Source organism: Electrona antarctica, assembly GCF_951216825.1.
Source record: "Electrona antarctica genome assembly, chromosome: 8".
NCBI classification, from domain to species: Eukaryota; Metazoa; Chordata; class Actinopteri; order Myctophiformes; family Myctophidae; genus Electrona; species Electrona antarctica.
This window is the reverse complement of record NC_136789.1, coordinates 2,752,449-2,770,818: the sequence shown is the minus strand read 5'-3', so window position 1 is coordinate 2,770,818 and position 18,370 is coordinate 2,752,449. Positions and strand designations below refer to the sequence as shown.

The window sequence follows — 18,370 nt, the reverse complement described above, 5'->3', positions numbered from 1 at the left end:
CAAAAGTAGCAGATATACAAGCTCATAGTGCGTCATTTCGTGCTGTGCTATCTATGTGCTTGTAGATCCTAATTGTTAACCACCTTAAGGAACTAATGTGAAGGTTTGTAGTTCAAAACCATGGATGTTCGATGTTTCGAGTACTTTTGCTTACAAAAAGGTGGCTATAAAGTTTTCAACTAATTTCTCAAACAGTGCTGTATTATGACCACAGGATACTGACAACACCAGCATACTGACCAGGTACTGACACCAAGATACTGATGAGTATACTGACGACACCAGCATACTGACCAGGATACTTTAACTTACCAGCATATGGACAGCAGGATACTGACCAGAATACTTAACTTGTTGTTAACTAGTTGTACGAACGCTTGTTTTCTATTGTTGTATTGTTTATTGGATCTTGTTTAGTCGATACACTTAATTGTTTTAGCTCATGCTCATTTGATTTAGCTATTTTGTCTCATCTGTTTAAGGAAATAGGTAGCTGATATATTGCACTTTTACCTTAGCACTAGGTATACTCTTGGTTGCTTGTTTTTGCAGAAAATGCACTAAAGACTTCTGGTGATTAGTAGTTTTTGTTCCCTACCTATGTTGAATACACTTATTGTAAGTCGCTTTGGATAAAAGCGTCTGCTAAATGACTGTAATGTAATGTAATGTAATGTTACCAGGTACTGACACCACACCAGGATACTAACACCAGAATAATGACACCAGGATACTGACACTAGAATAGAGGGTATGCGCATGCTTAAAGTGAATGGCACATCGAGTGGCAAAGCAACATGCAAAGTGAGTTTAACATTGTTTAACGTTGTTTAATGCAATCAGATAGGACTTTTCTGTGTGGATGAATGGGCTGTCAAGGCCAGAAAGTCGTTTTTTGCCACTCAGTAGGCATTCCTGCATAACTTCCTGGTTTGATGATGATGTCACGCGCATACCCTCTATACTGACCAGTATACTGACAGTTGCCTGGCTTGTTTGACCATTTATGGGTCATTGCCATAACTCCGATGCGAGAAATATGAGTTGTGAACTGATATACAATTTCTGTCCCGGTTGTCTGAAGTCACATTTTCTCATACCAATTTGTGTTAGTTTTGGACCAAATTTGGATGTGGAGTAGCAAAAAGTGTGTTTAGAATAAAACACAGAAAATCTAGTATGGCACAAATGGCCAGGGCTTATATGGGAACGTTATATCTAAGATCTAAGCAAATTACGATTCTGATTGTACAGTGTGAATCAAGAGTTATCATATACTGGAACTGTTCTAGCAACTTTTCACGCTGATCGGTCCAACGTTGCTGGAGATTAGCTGTTCACAGACACACATGGATGGACGGACAGGAGAGAAAACGGTCTCCTGGCAAAGAAAATCAATTTCCCCCCAAAATAGCAGAGCAGATCTAGAGGCTCACAACATGTCACAAGATTATAGATATTCTATGTCCGCTCTGTTTAAGTAGCCAGGCAACATATCACATTACTGGGCTAATAATATTTAGCACAGTCTTATTTTTTGTCTTAGTAGCTGTGCATATTAGCATCTGCATAGTGCTTTGTATTATTGATTTTAATGCGTATGTTGAAATATGTATTATACGCTCTCCCTTTTCTGTCCCTTATCATACATACAGCCTGGGGATTTTGCTGCTAAGTGCCTTTGTCATTGCATTCTGTGAACCTAAACCTACACAAATTGCACTTGTTGATCCATTGAATACCAATGTTCAAATGTACGTGTGTGTGTGTGTGTGTGTGTGTGTGTGTGTGTGTGTGTGTGTGTGTGTGTGTGTGTGTGTGTGTGCGTGTGCGCGCGAGTGCGCATGTGCATGTGCGTGCGCGCGCGCGTGCCAATTGAGCATGCAATTCCAAGGTTCCAAATCCATCAGTTGTAACTTTTACCAGTTTCCATGGCAACGTCGCTCTGAAAGCACAGGCGTAGGAGGGAGGGGCAATGAGAGGAGACAATTATGGAGGTTTGCTGGAAAGGAAAAAGACAGCACGGTTGGTGCGAAAGACTGTGGGATGACACAGGATAAGAGCAAGAGGTGTGTGTGTGTGCGAGAGAGAGAGAGAGAGAGAGAGAGAGAGAGAATTGCATTCACATTTAGATGTCAAACAGTGGCAGGAGCAGCAGCCTTTTAATGTCACACGATTGCCATTTATACACCATCTAGGTCTGTCTATCTGTCAATCATACATACACTGTATCTGTCTTGCAAAAGAATAGAAAGGCTCGGACCCAATTACGTGCTGATTGGCCACTGCTATAGAGCACAGGAGTGCTGCTCTGTCCATGTATTTCATACTGATGCGTTTTTGAGTGAGAGCGTTCGGGTGAGACAGCGGCTGGGAAACCTCGAACACAATTGTGTTGCCGTGGTGACAGTGGGGAATGGTACTGTATGTCATCCATATCAGCCCTGTTCAAACAAAAGGAAGCGAGCCAGCTGGAAGCTGTATACCTTTTTGTTTGTGGTCTAGATCAAGAGTTCCCAAACTTTTCAATCATATTTGAATTGGGGACCCTCCCACCCTGACAAGCACTTGGAATTGTAGGCATTTGTTGGATTGACCGAGCGGTCACGACCAAAAGTGAAGTGAGGAGGCAGAGGCAGTAGATATATTAAATCCCACTGGTGGGCCTTTAATCCCTTTATTCCACAAAACTGGGTCCATAATATAATATCCGAACAATAAAAGCATGCCTTCAAGGCACATGTTACCCTGACCAACGACCAACTCTCGTTACAGACTGGCATAGATAGTAGGTAGCCTTTTATACTCCCCACCCTCAGGTGCTACCAGCAACAGCGGTGCTCTATCACATACATTATTATTTCACATAGCGCCCTGGGAGTAGGAGACAGCCAGACAGGAGAGAACATTCAGAACAAGTAAGTGTTGAGAAACATATCCATGAAATTTACATTCTTAGAACTTAGGTTACCATTATCATTCATAACTACAACTGCCATATTCACGTGTTTCACTTTGTGTCACTCTTCCACTCTGTCAGTAAAGTGACACAAAACAAACCCATAGCTTAACTCAGCTCTCCAAACTCAGATGTTTGTCTTTCACAGGTGGTGTTTCCACTTCTCCCCTTCCCTCGACGTCTGGAACCCACCTACATGCCAAAGAGAGACCATCATGATAAACAATTACTTGTCTCATACTTACGTCAGCTAGGGGGATAGGGATACACCATAACACATTATATGATATTGCACATGATGACTATGTATATATCTTTCCAAAGTCCTGTAACATAACAGAGATTAAGAGGACCTCCGTTGCAGCATTACATTTAGTTTCACTCAGTTCCACAGATAAATATCGTGAAGTTAGCCGATCTACAAGCTCACAACGCCTCGCACTGCATTTTGCAGTGCCATGTCACGAAGCAGGCATGATGCCCACTGGTTTCACTGGTATGTGACCTGAATTCTTGAACTTGTTATATTGTTTCACACTTTTTCCACACAAACCAAGGCAACACAACATGGCTGATTATGATCATATAGTTCAATCGTTCAATTTCAGTTTCATAGGCTGAAAGTCAAGTAATTCAGCTGGAGTGACTCAGTGATGCGTAACTGTGCTGCTATAACACTGATGAAATATTTATGAATTTAGTTTGCTTTCATCAGTTACAAATCTAATTTATGTACACCTAATAAGCGCCTGTGTAATCTCACCAAAACTATGATCAGTTTTTTCCCACAGTCAGTGACTTTTAATTTGTCCTCTCTGGGGTGTTAGTCTGGAGGGCATGTGTTTTGTGTAGTGTGAATTAATGTTGAATGTGCATGTACCCTAACGCAATGGTTTTCAACCTGCGCGGGTCGGGTCCCGCATGATTTTTTGGGGGTCCCCAGATTACTTTTAGGACATTTTAAATACTTAACAAAAGAGAAAAAAGAGACCATATTGCATAAAAAAGTAATCAACAAAAGAATATAAAAACTGGTCAAACATTGGCCAAATTCTCAACTAATATAAGAAAATATATGACGTTGTTCACAATATTTATCTGTGGAACCAGAAATGTATTGCAAAATGTACTACATATTTCAGTCCCCAGTTTCAGTATGATTCATTTTGTGGGGTCGTGGCCTGAAAAGTTTGAAAAGGGCTGCCCTAAAGCGTCACTGAGAAGCACTATGGGAAATACTTTTCAAATAAATTACCAGTTACCAGTGACTACAGGCTACAGCTATGTTTTAGCCTTTTAGGACCCCTGGACAAAGACTTATACATTAATAATGAAGGAAATGTTTTGTATTATTATTATTCAAAATAAGGCACAGTGAGAACCATAGTGTTGAATTAACCTACTGTACAAAATGGACCGATTTAGGGTCCTTGGAGTTGCTGTTATTTAACACTGGTTAGAATGAGTTGAAGAGGTACATATGGTATCCAGTGGAACATAGGAAACACTCATTTTGGCATTGCTATTTTATTAGAATACAGAATGAATTGTGAACTATACAGCAGTGTAGAAATTCATATAAAATAATCCACCAAATAGACCATTTAGCATACAGAGATGATCAATGTATAAAAGACAAGATACAAATAGACATATTTAAATATTATATTTATTTTCTAAAACTCTTATTTTGATCAACTATAATGGCGTTCAACCTCAGCTGTACTGTAGTTTCTCCTCCGCGTTCACGGTTTCTGTGCTTAAAGAAGTGATTGTCCAGAACACACTTAACATTGTTGGCAGCATTATGAGGTTTCAGTGACTGTGACTACTTTCATGGGAACATCTTTTAGCACAACACACACTGTCTAAGTCAGGGGTTCTCAACCTGGGGGTCGCGACCCCACGGGGGGTCCCGAAATTATTTTCAAAACAAACAAAAAGAAAACATTTATAAACTTTCCTTAATGATTATATCTGGTTTCAGTATTAATGTATGATGTATTATCTCTATTATTAAGGTTATTGTAGCGGCCAATTTGTATTGGTGGTGGGGAGACATGGCCAAAGCATTTTTGGGGGTCCCCAGTCAAAAACGTTGAGAACCCCTGGTCTAAGTAGCCTATGGTACAAATACATATATAAAGAATACTGACAGACCATAAAAGCTGCTGGAAGAAAATTCCACAATTTAATTCATTCAAAAATCCCCAAAGCCAACTTAAATTCTCTAAACTCTTAAACTGTCTCTACCTTAAGAGTATTCGCTACTCAGTGTCTCCATTCTCAACTTTCCTACTGGGGTTCTCAATTAACCATACAAATGATGAATGGACAATCCAACCCTAAAACATTTTAAAAGACAACACACTTATTCATTAGGCTAGGCTGGCAATAATCACATATGATTATTTTCAATATGAGATATCATCAGTTACCATAAAGATAATTCATACTTTGTCACGCAACACTTTCTCTCATTTACAGTACTGTATCTCTCTCAAAGGCTCATGTAACAATGTATAAATAGCTTCATGGAACCAGCTTTATATAATAGACATGTAATAACAGTGTAACCGCTGTTTCTACTGAATAGCACATTTGAACCATCACTTTAGCTACACATAGATCAGACTATATGGAACAGATAGCAAATCCAAAACCAGCATGAGCAAATTGATTTAGCTTTTAGCTAATATCTTGAGGTCAACATTGGAAGATTGAGTTAGTTCATCACTTCCCAATGTTTCTCAATTGGACAATCACATGTGTTTCTGCTGTTTAACTTCACTCTTCCCAGTTTAGTAAACATACCCTGGCCCTATAGACATAATTCTATTATTGAAAGACTGTCTTTAAAACTGGTCTGGTATGCCGCACGCACGCACGCACGCACGCACGCACGCACGCACGCACGCACGCACGCACGCACGCACGCACACTGACTTATTACATATACTGGATAATAATGTGATATGACTTATGAGTGGCATTACATTGCTTTTCCTGCATGACAAGACTTATATATTCTAAGGCCTGATTTATACTTAGAGATGCATCTACAGTACATGTTCACAACGCATCGTGCTGCAATTTGTGAGCTCTCAGATCTGCTATTTCTGATGCACCACACCGACCACAACTAAGTATAATCTGGTATAACTGATCAGAAAAAGGCTGCTGTACTCATATGATTATAGTTACAGACAGGTGTGCTCAGTAAACGTTACTGAAAAAGTGAATAAGGCGTTCTTTGCACACTAGCCTTACTTCTGCATAAACATACACAAGACACACATATGAAGACACGTGGCGTACACACACACACACACACACACACACACACACACACACACACACACACACACACACACACACACACACACACACACACACACACGCACACTCACACACAGACACCCATTCAACTGCACAACAGGTATTTGTTGTTTGTCATGCCTTATGTTTGATTACTATGTTTAACTTAGTACTAATTATTTTAGGTGAGAACCTTGTACCTGTATTAACCTATATGGGTTCCTTTCTCACCTATTTTTTATTTTATATTGCGAATAAAAAAATACATTTGAAAAAATGACAAATGGGATAACTTTTCAAAAAAAAAATTCAAAAACGTTTTTCTTTCTTTTTTTTTTTTTTTTTTTACAAAATGTAAACAAGTCCACGAAGCCCCATGTAGCTAGAAATCCGCCTTGTCATTTAGCACTCAATTATTATGTTTTTTACACAAATTGATCAATTTTGGCTACAATAGTCCAGCTATACTATAAGTTCTTCCTGCCGAACAGTTTGGTGCCAGGGCATCAGAACAGTTTGGTGCCAGGGCATCAGAACAGTTTGGTGCCAGGGCATCAGAACAGTTTGGTGTCAGAGCATCAGAACAGTTTGGTGCCAGGGCATCAGAACAGTTTGGTGCCAGGGCATCAGAACAGTTTGGTGCCAGGGCATCAGAACAGTTTGGTGCCAGGGCATGAGAACAGTTTGGTGCCAGGGCATCAGAACAGTTTGGTGCCAGGGCATCAGAACAGTTTGGTGCCAGAGCATCAGAACATTTTGGTGCCAGGGCATCAGAGCAGTTTGGTGCCAGGGCATCAGAACAGTTTGGTGCCAGGGCATCAGAACAGTTTGGTGCCAGGGCATCAGTGCCTTGACTTCGATTTGTAGACTCTTCTCAAAGGTGCCCAAACAGAGATGTTCTGTAATGATACTGACTTGATTCGTAAAAGCTCCTAAATGCTTGATACCTACAATTAAAAAATCCACCACCATTTGATTTTATAGATGTCTATTGTCTAAAAACACTTTGAAATTCAATCACATTTAACTTATGAATATATATTATTATATTATTTTATGATTTCCCCCTTCCCAATATGGAAGTATGGCAAAATCATCTTGCCTGTTTTTAACCAATGAATACTACTATTAGTCTTTTGATTACGTTCATTATTGCCCCTAATGTTTACTGTACTGTACAAGTTTGGAGACTCACAGTGAATACGTGACCGCACTAGATCTGAGAGCAGTGTGGGATAAACTTCAGCCCTTCAGAAATATTGTCAAATCATATAATGGGTCAAAGGCAACACAAGCACTTTTTTCTCCTTTTCCCTTTTTTTTTCTTTTTACATTTCACACCTTCAAAACATCACACATCCTGCCATCCGGTGGCAGTGTCTGGTCTAAAGCAACACAACAATAGACATTGTAATGTCCCCCTCTGTGCAACGTTCCTGCTTTGTTCTGCAATTCGGCAGGATTCATCTATTCTTGAATGGTACACAATGACACACAGTATATTTCTACACACAAAGCACTTGTATACCTATCGTTCTACGATGACTTCTACTGACCGGATCAATCCTTGTAACTTCTGGAAAACATTACAAAAGATCCATCCACGTGATTCCTCATAGGGGTGCCAAAGTGCGTAGTCCGTAGGGTTCTGCAGGTCAGAGTGGTAAGAAGTGCGTAGGCCGTAGGGTTCTGCAGGTCAGAGTGGTAAGAAGTGCGTAGTCCGTAGGGTTCTGCAGGTCAGAGTGGTAAGAAGTGCGTAGGCTGTAGGGTTCTGCAGGTCAGAGTGGTAAGAAGTGCGTAGTCCGTAGGGTTCTGCAGGTCAGAGTGTTAAGAAGTGCGTAGTCCGTAGGGTTCTGCAGGTCAGAGTGGTAAGAAGTGCGTATGCCGTAGGGTTCTGCAGGTCAGAGTGGTAAGAAGTGCGTAGGCCGTATAGGGTTCTGCAGGTCAGAGTGGTAAGAAGTGCGTAGTCCGTAGGGTTCTGCAGGTCAGAGTGGTAAGAAGTGCGTAGTCCGTAGGGTTCTGCAGGTCAGAGTGGTAAGAAGTGCGTAGTCCGTAGGGTTCTGCAGGTCAGAGTGGTAAGAAGTGCGTAGGCCGTAGGGTTCTGCAGGTCAGAGTGGTAAGAAGTGCGTAGGCCGTAGGGTTCTGCAGGTCAGAGTGTTAAGAAGTGCGTAGTCCGTAGGGTTCTGCAGGTCAGAGTGGTAAGAAGTGCGTAGTCCGTAGGGTTCTGCAGGTCAGAGTGGTAAGAAGTGCGTAGGCCGTAGGGTTCTGCAGGTCAGAGTGGTAAGAAGTGCGTAGTCCGTAGGGTTCTGCAGGTCAGAGTGGTAAGTAGTGCGTAGTCCGTAGGGTTCTGCAGGTCAGAGTGTTAAGAAGTGCGTAGTCCGTAGGGTTCTGCAGGTCAGAGTGTTAAGAAGTGCGTAGTCCGTAGGGTTCTGCAGGTCAGAGTGTTAAGAAGTGCGTAGTCCGTAGGGTTCTGCAGGTCAGAGTGTTAAGAAGTGCGTAGGCCGGAGGGTTCTGCAGGTCAGAGTGGTAAGAAGTGCGTAGTCCGTAGGGTTCTGCAGGTCAGAGTGGTAAGAAGTGCGTAGGCCGTAGGGTTCTGCAGGTCAGAGTGGTAAGAAGTGCGTAGTCCGTAGGGTTCTGCAGGTCAGAGTGTTAAGAAGTGCGTAGTCCGTAGGGTTCTGCAGGTCAGAGTGTTAAGAAGTGCGTAGTCCGTAGGGTTCTGCAGGTCAGAGTGGTAAGAAGTGCGTAGGCTGTAGGGTTCTGCAGGTCAGAGTGGTAAGAAGTGCGTAGGCCGTAGGGTTCTGCAGGTCAGAGTGGTAAGAAGTGCGTAGTCCGTAGGGTTCTGCAGGTCAGAGTGTTAAGAAGTGCGTAGTCCGTAGGGTTCTGCAGGTCAGAGTGTTAAGAAGTGCGTAGTCCGTAGGGTTCTGCAGGTCAGAGTGTTAAGAAGTGCGTAGTCCGTAGGGTTCTGAAGGTCAGAGTGGTAAGAAGTGCGTAGTCCGTAGGGTTCTTCAGGTCAGAGTGTTAAGAAGTGCGTAGGCCGGAGGGTTCTGCAGGTCAGAGTGGTAAGAAGTGCGTAATCCGTAGGGTTCTGAAGGTCAGAGTGGTAAGAAGTGCGTAGTCCGTAGGGTTCTTCAGGTCAGAGTGTTAAGAAGTGCTTAGGCCGGAGGGTTCTGCAGGTCAGAGTGGTAAGAAGTGCGTAGTCCGTAGGGTTCTGCAGGTCAGAGTGGTAAGAAGTGCGTAGGCCGTAGGGTTCTGCAGGTCAGAGTGGTAAGAAGTGCGTAGTCCGTAGGGTTCTTCAGGTCAGAGTGTTAAGAAGTGCGTAGTCCGTAGGGTTCTGCAGGTCAGAGTGGTAAGAAGTGCGTAGGCTGTAGGGTTCTGCAGGTCAGAGTGGTAAGAAGTGCGTAGGCCGTAGGGTTCTGCAGGTCAGAGTGTTAAGAAGTGCGTAGTCCGTAGGGTTCTGCAGGTCAGAGTGTTAAGAAGTGCGTAGTCCGTAGGGTTCTGCAGGTCAGAGTGGTAAGAAGTGCGTAGTCCGTAGGGTTCTGCAGGTCAGAGTGGTAAGAAGTGCGTAGTCCGTAGGGTTCTGCAGGTCAGAGTGTTAAGAAGTGGGGCGTATTCAATGGCTACAGCTGTACAAAAGAGTTTACATTCACAGCATCAAATGTCCTCCCTGGTTAACTTTCTGCGTTCATTATGGGCTGAACCAGGGCCAATGATGCATCTAAGACACAGGATGAGGCAAGAGTGGTTCTTTTGTCATCTCTTTTAGGCCATATTGTGTTTGTCTCTTGGTCTTCTCTCTGCTGTTAGAAGCTCACCAAGTTGTACACCATACTAGAAGAAAAAATAAGGAAAATAAAACGGGAAGATAATAATTCTAAAACATTATTCGTTAGGATAACATACTGTACATGTATCAGACTAACAGTTTTCATTGATTTAATTTATAATAGTATAAAATGTCAATTTAACTTTAAATGATTTGCTATCAGTTCCTTAGTCTTGTCTAATACGTACCTGTATAGATAGTAGAAGAAAGACACCAGGTAGAAACCCAGCTTACACCAGGACTCCTTCTGGCAGTAGTTGAGAATATCTGCATTCATCACACTGACAGGATCATACATCACCTCTGAACCATCTGCTGGCCGATGGAAATATCTTCAAGAGACACAGGATAGTCTATAGTTAGGTTTTTATTACTCGGTCGATAAAAGACAAAGGAAGGTCCACCACCTGCACCGAAAGTAAGAGAGCTACTACGGAACTTATTTTATCTTTTTTGTTTGTTTCCATCTTTGGTTCAAACACAAGTAATGGGTTGCGGCCGTCAGAACCCTATGAAGCTATGGGGGGAAATGGCTGTTCTACGACATATAGTTTTCACATTTGTGGCACCTCCTATCGGCAGGAGTGAAAGCCTCTTTGGCAACTAGTGCACTCACTGTATAGAAGCCCCTCATGTGAGTCCAATGTGTTGCGTTCATCATATATGTATACCGTATTTTGTTAGAAATGTTTGCCTGTAATTGGAAAGTAACTACAGTATGGAATATTTATTTGATGCTCACTGGTGATTATGTTTTTGCACGAAACAGTGACATTTATTGTATTTAGCACATTCTGGCCTGAAGGAGAAAATAATCAATTACAAAAAGTTATAACCAAATACAAATAAAATAATAGGTATTCTTATTTTTCATGTTCAAACAGAAAAACACTTGAAATGAGTCATTTTGGTCAAGCAACACCTGTGTGCCACCAGTAAGTACATATAAATATATATATATATATATATATATATATATATATATATATATATATATATATAAATGAAGCATTAGAGCTGTGTGGAGCTTGTGTGCGTACCTCCACAGATGGTAGAACAGCAGGGGGATGTTTAGGCCCAGTGTGACCCACTCTCCAGCGCACATGAACATTAGGCAGAAGAGCCCGTGTATGGAATACTCTGGTACCACCAACTGAGAGCACACAGGATGTCAGGTGCTAAAATATAGACAATGATCTTTCTTTCTCTTTATCGTCCGTCCGTCCGTCCGTCCGTCCGTCCGTCCGTCCGTCCGTCCGTCTGTCTGTCTGTCTGTCTGTCTGTCTGTGACCACACACATGCATAATTGAAAGATTTCATGTAACAATGTGTGTGAGTCGATGAATGTTATTAGTTATTAGTTATTGTGACTATCACAGTACATTTTGAACTAAACACTGCACTGAGAGAAGGTTTTGGGTTATTATGGCACAAAACAAGCAAGAATGCAATATAGTTTGAAAGATAAAGTAAATCATCAGGTTTTGCAAATAGCATGGAAAAGGGAGTTCAGCTATATTGTATACAGTATATAGTGTTGCTCTGATTCATCATAGAGAGGCAAATGTTAGCAAGATTAGAGTGCTCTTATGTCACTCCCACCACCTCTCACCCCAGGTATAATTACGGTACTCACCTTTCGAAGCAGGTTGCAGATTCTCTCAATGTTGAGAATTCTCTCCCTCTGAGGAACACAGAATATAAATCATCAAATTACATTAGAATTATTTATTAGCACACAATCGGGCACAATAATGGGGTGTCACACAACAAACAGAAATGTTCTTGCGAATAATAAATTAATTCCATGATCTATAGCCAATGTTTTTGGCTCTAGACACTGGCAACATGGCCAGTCAGTCTGTGGACAAAACAAACAAGCAAGCTAAATAATTGCATGTTCACCACACTATTTCAATTACCTCTGGAATGACCTCTCTGGAATATCCATTCTTGAATATCCACAGTGGAATATTCAAGTGTTCACATGTAGGACGTTCCCTCTATTTATATATTTTTCTTCACATTCAATCACCATAGTTATAGTTATCATTCTTACTATTAGAAGTATAGAAGTAGTGATAATTCTAATAACAATATTTATAATGTTACACCAAAGTTAGATGAGTGAGTAATCTTCAATTATATTTGTCAAAAGGATTTCTTACTGCTCTTGTGGGGTTACTCTGATCAATGGGGTTCTTGAAGTCCGTGCAGAGCTCATCAAATGCAGTGATCTGAAACAAGGTGACATGGATACGCTTTGAATGACTGACCTTTAAAAATACAAGTAACTGGTATGGTACAGTACAGTACAGTACTCTTGTATATATTTATGTTTGTATTATACAGATGCAAATATGGAAGACATAAGCCGTCTAGACATACTGTATGTCTAGAGACCACAGCAGCATTCTTCAGTCCTGCAGTATGAACAATAATCGATATCCGAGCTTGCCATATACATGCTCAGAATAACAGATTGTTATCTGGACAGTATGAAGGACAAATGGATGCTTCTGAGCTTTTGTGTAAGATAATTGTCAATTTGAATAATATATATATACCTGTGTGTGTGTGTGTGTGTGTGTGTGTGTGTGTGTGTGTGTGTGTGTGTGTGTGTGTGTGTGTGTGTGTGTGTGTGTGTGTGTGTGTGTGTGTGTGTGTGTGTGTGTGTGAGTGTGAGTGTGAGTGTGAGTGTGTGTGTGTGTGTGTGTGAGTGTGAGTGTGTGTGTGCGTGCTGTTCTCTGTGGTCCTTTATTGAAATGTCTGAGGAGATATTGAGGTGAGGACAGAAAAACAGTAAAACTCTATATCCTTAGTTGACTGGAGTCCCCCCAGATCTCTAATGGAGGGCCCCTAGCCCTCCATTTTCCCCCTCTAGGCGAAATATCTGCACTGTAAACAGACAATCTAAAAGCTCACAACATGGCACATTGTGCACTGTATTAAATGTTTGCCTATTTGCCCTGAATGTTAGCATAATTATGACATGCCCGGAAAGGGCATTGAAGTGGTTAAAGCAAAGGAAGGTATTGTTTTATGTCAGGGAGATACAGTAAGTCCTCTGAAATTGATGTATAATTGGCTGCTCCATGTAAGGTGAGGTGAGCATCAGACAGGACTGTTTGCAGGTCTGTGATGAAGCGCAATAGAAACATTCAAGGTGCTTTGATCTGCCAGCAATTTAATCACAAAATGTTAGCTTTCTTTATCGTTATACTTTTTTTCTCCTCTCTTTTCATCAGTAGTACTTCATCTGCCAGTGAAGCTCTAAATTGAATCCTAATTATTCACTGCTGTTCACCAGTTGTCAGTTCAACTTTCAAACAATGGAGCTTAATGTTTACGCTTTGCTGAAGAGCAGAATGAGCTGATGAAAAGGTGACGATCGACAGATTAAGTGATTAAGCCTCCTCTGCCTCTGGACCCCTACACAAGTGCTCCCCGGCAGGTCTAGGATCAGCCATTTGCCTCCCACTCACCATCTCCCTCCCAGTTTTCTATGGCGCGTAAATAACATACAAGAGTGAGGGGACCGCCCGCCTACCCATAACCAGAGGCAGACACTGATTGTACAGTATGTGCACTACAACAAGATAATATGTGTCTGTATTACATCAGCAATGTCTGATGTGAGCAACAAACCCTATCTCTAAGCCAGTGGTTCTCAAAAACGACCCCCAAATTAATATGAATCTGGCCACAGACAGCCATCTGAAATCACACAATATTTATGTAGTTAAAATGTTTCCAAAATAGTCAATTTTGTTCTTATTTAGAAAATAGCAGATCTACAAGCTCACAATGCATCGCATCGTACCGTGTTGTGAGCTTGTAGATCTTCTATTTTCAAAGAGTCAACGGTATATAGGTTTAAAGTGGTTCATCTGATTGTGATGCTATATTAACACATTTTGCCGGGGACCCCCCCAAGGACCCCTGAGGGTCTCCAGACCCCCAATGTGTGAACCACTGCTCTGAGGAAGGGTCTTACCCCTAATAGCATGAATATATAGTGGTCTATTTCACACTCGTCTCTGTTGTAAACAGATGCAGTTTCCATGGTGACATGGTCAGACCCCTCAACTGGCACCATGGTTACTATAGCAGTGAACAAGCGATGGTATTGGTCGATACCCCACATGGAAAAGGGGGAGCTCTAACTATGGATGAAAGCAGGTGGTGTGTGTGTGTGTGTGTGTGTGTGTGTGTGTGTGTGTGTGTGTGTGTGTGTGTGTGTGTGTGTGTGTGTGTGTGTGTGTGTGTGTGTGTGTGTGTGTGTGTGTGTGTGTGTGTGTGTGTGTGTGTGTGTGGGGGGGGTTTAGACCACATAGTTTGATAAGCTTTTTCAATCACATGGTTCATTGCCGAGACACGCCCACACATGCAGTCTCGTTAGCATCTCTCTCACGGTGACTGACTCATACTCAGTCTAACCCACTCGCTCGATTCATGAGTCAAAGCATCTAGTCATTTCAAGGCTGTTACTTTTTGTGTTCATTTGTGTTTCACACTAACAGCGTCTCATCGTATTGACAGCTGATGCTGGAGTTGTGTGGCATTTGGCATTTGTAGGAACTGCCTGTGTGGAGGTGAGGGTTGTGTATTGAATACTGAACGTGCATATCTCCAGTGACGCCTGTGCAAATTCCAGTCCTGCAGACAGACTGACAGGTGCATATACTCTGTCCCTGAGATCGGTATATCCCTTCTTATAACATGTTAATGGGTAAATGGGTTGCCACCTTACACTGCGTGTATACTATATATGTATGTATGCTATATATATTTGTTGACAGCATACCAAAATGTAAGCCAGTGAACAAAACAAAAACAATTCTGCTTTTTTATTTTTTATTACACTGTATTGCTATTATATGAACAGTAGGAATAAATCGTATTTTGTTCAAATAAAACGTCTCTCTTCAAAAGTTAAATAAAATAGAAATGGCCTATCTGTGCAGGTTAATTTAAAAACACAGACATTTAAATGTATGCATTTCCCACACACTTTCCCATATGCTCTGGTCGGTCATAAATACCGTAATGCATTTTAGGAAGGCGGGTCATATAAAATGTACCCGTGGGCCACAATTGCTTCCTGGGCTGGACTTTGGACATGCCTGCTGTACTGTACACGGTTTCTCACAATTCTTTCACACAAAAAAGTGGGCTTGATGCTGTCTCAGCTCGCCCTTCTTGTCAGATGAGAATTCATTAGACAAGTAATTATAGTATAGCCCCAGCACTTCCAGTAATACCTGCACCACTGTGTTGCCATGATTCATGTGTGCGGTGAACAGTGTTGGGTATATTACTTTATATTTGGAATATATTTCTTATTACTTATTACCTTAATTTGTCAAGTAATATATTGTATTACATATTACTGTCTGAGCAAGAGTAATATATTAATATTACTATTACATATTACTTTTTTTAAATGCTCAAATCGAACAATTAAATATTTAGTATAATTATAAATTATACATTACGTAGACCAGTGGCGTATCTACAATAAGGCGAGGCCAAACGGCCGCCTAGCCAAATCCATTTGAAAACAAAAAAAAAAGAGGACAAACACCAGACCTGAGAACTATTAGTGGGGAGCGGAAATACGTAATTCTTTAACTTCTGCAGTTGTCACATAATGTCACAAGACAGAGCCACGGGCAACGAGACAGACAGACAGAAAGTAATACAGAAAGTAATGCAGTAATACAGAAAGATTTTTAGAATATATTACAATTCTTTTGTTAAGTAATGTATTATATTACAAGTTACCGTATTCCGGTAATATATTACGTAATATATTAAGTTACGTAGTGTTAGTTACCCAACACTGGCGGTGAAAGCATATAGGCCTACTGTACTGTATGTCTCAATCTGTGATTCATTATCACACAAATATACAGTTACAGCATGGCTGTCATGGCTTTACATTTGAAAGGGCGCACGCAAGCATCTTGGCATAAGAGGAATCAGGGTCAGAAAATCAACCAATGTTGCATCTTTAAATCAGATTTTTGGCCAGCTCTTCTGTACCTTTCAATTGCAAATGCGTGGGTTCATTTCCCTGTGTTCAAGAGAGAACATGCAGAACTCTTGCAGGGCTAGAATGCACCTCATTTTTGCATGTTTGTGCCAGAGTGCACAGTAACAAATATATAAGAAATAATACAATAATAAAAGAAAATCTCATATTGGCACTTCCCTCTCATCCTTTAGCATCAAAGAAACCTGTCTCGGCCGGCCCCTGTGAGTCTGACATTGTGCTGTTTACCAGCAAATGCTTGTAATGTTGTTGAATGAACTGAAGCTTATAACGGTTGCATTTGTCGCTCTGGGTTAAATTGTAATCAGCCTAAATGCCTAAAACTAAAAAGGTTGTTGGAGATTGAGGTAACTGAATCTCGTTGGCAAACCACCCTACCACATCCCAGATCACTCCCTACAGCAGCGGTCCGCAAACGTTTTTGGCCGTGCACCCCCCTGTTACCTCCTGACCTAGCTGACGCATCCCCCAACGCTCAGTCCCGAAAATGATACAGTTTTGAGGGGCACTCCTATGCCCAGCTTTCCGGGTGTGTGTAAACACAAACATTGAAGACAAAAACAAAAGTGAGGACGCAAATTGTGATTGGCCTGAATGATGATAAGAGTGCCCCTCACTTCACACGGGTGTGATTTTTTAAATATGATTATGGCAAATAATCACAGAATGTCACTGCACTGAGACATGCAGCTGCTGTATAGAGCGTCGCAGTCCCGCCCCCTACCATGGACCAGGAAATGAAACCCAATGCATTTTTCCCATAGACATTTCAAAAAGTATTTATTTAAAGACGGTTACGCCGCGGACAAAGCCAACTCGAGTCGTGACAACTCATGACAACACAAACAATATTTTGGACCAAACAAATAATTACAAAGAAGAAAAACAACAAAAAAAGTGTTGTAACCTGCCGTTTTTTTCTTCTTTCTAATTATTTTTTCGGCCCCAAAAGTCGTTTGTCACGACTCGAGTTGACTTTGTCCGTGGCGTAAACGTCTTTAAATAAATACTTTCTGAAATGTCTATGAGGAAAATGAACGGAGAATCCGATAATGGTCCATGGTAGGGGGCGGGACTGCGACGCTCTATACTCCCACAGCTTCTCTATACATCTCCTTACAACAGTGTTTTACTAGATTTTGCCGTTTGTGTTAAATAACACCATAAAACCGCCATTACCCTTTTTATGCCACACCCCCCCTAGAGGGCGTTCGCGCACTATAAGGGATGCACGCACCACAGTTTGGGAACCCTGTCCTCTGCCCTACAGCATCTCTCGCATAAAATGGTTAGACACAACCACTTTTGACCTTATACCTTATACTGTACTATCATAATATACCTTATATACCTTCATCTGTAATTTAATGTCTCTCAACACTGATATTTGTCTCCACCAGGCCGAAGGCATGGGGAGAGAGTATGTTTTGCACTCCGTCCGTCCGTCTGTGTGTCCGTCCGTCCGTGTGTCCGTCCGTCTGTGAACAGCTAATCTCCGGCACCGTTAACCTGGTCGATGCCAAATTCTGGATGCCAACGATGAACCGATGGCACCCTTTTCACATTGGCCTATTATAGCGCCACCAGGAGGCCACAACCTGACCTGGCCTGGTGGAGACCTGTGCCCCCGAGGAAGGTATAAAGTGAATCTATATATTTGAACATTATACCCCAAACTTAGATTGTCTCCACTCGCCTTAGGCTATTCAATGCATCGTAAAGGTAAGATACTGCTCGGGTTCAGAGCCACTCTGAAATAAATAAACTTTTCCGGACTATTAAAGTACAGGCACACCTGTTTAATTTCTAGGTGTGTGTGTGTGTGTGTGTGTGTGTGTGTGTGTGTGTGTGTGTGTGTGTGTGTGTGTGTGTGCAGAACTCACCTGCCAGATGACGAAGAAGATGAGTGCGGCGCACAGTACCAGGGTCAGCATGTAGCAAAAGGCCGCAAAGGTGAACGCCATGGCGGAGCTAGCCAGCTTGAAGACGGGATGAGCGAAAGAGAGAGAGAGGGAACTTTGCCCCACTCTCCCTCTCTCTACTGTCTGGGGGATCTCTCCCTCTCTCTCCTGATATAGCTTGTTCTCCCACCTTGCCCCAATATCTTGCTTTGTCCTCTTTCTCCTCACCCTGACCCAGACATACTGTATAGGACAGGTTGTGATGAGAGTCTGTAGTGTCTGGCCAATGGTGAATCAGCCGCTGAGAAAAA

The 18,370-nt window shown here is 41.8% G+C and overlaps 1 protein-coding gene across 1 annotated transcript; it reads right to left on the bottom strand.

Moving 5' to 3' along the window:
• Positions 1-10,077: 10,077 nt before the first annotated feature.
• On the bottom strand, positions 10,078-18,131 carry cnih2 (cornichon family AMPA receptor auxiliary protein 2; the record flags this gene model as incomplete). Its single annotated transcript, XM_079508320.1, has 6 exons — positions 18,042-18,131; positions 12,269-12,337; positions 11,737-11,784; positions 11,141-11,253; positions 10,289-10,432; positions 10,078-10,105 (listed from the first exon to the last, which is right to left on the bottom strand). Exons 1-6 carry the CDS (start codon positions 18,120-18,122, stop codon positions 10,078-10,080), a joined length of 483 nt encoding a protein of 160 aa, XP_079364446.1. The 5' UTR covers positions 18,123-18,131.
• Between the last annotated feature and the right edge of the window lie 239 nt (positions 18,132-18,370).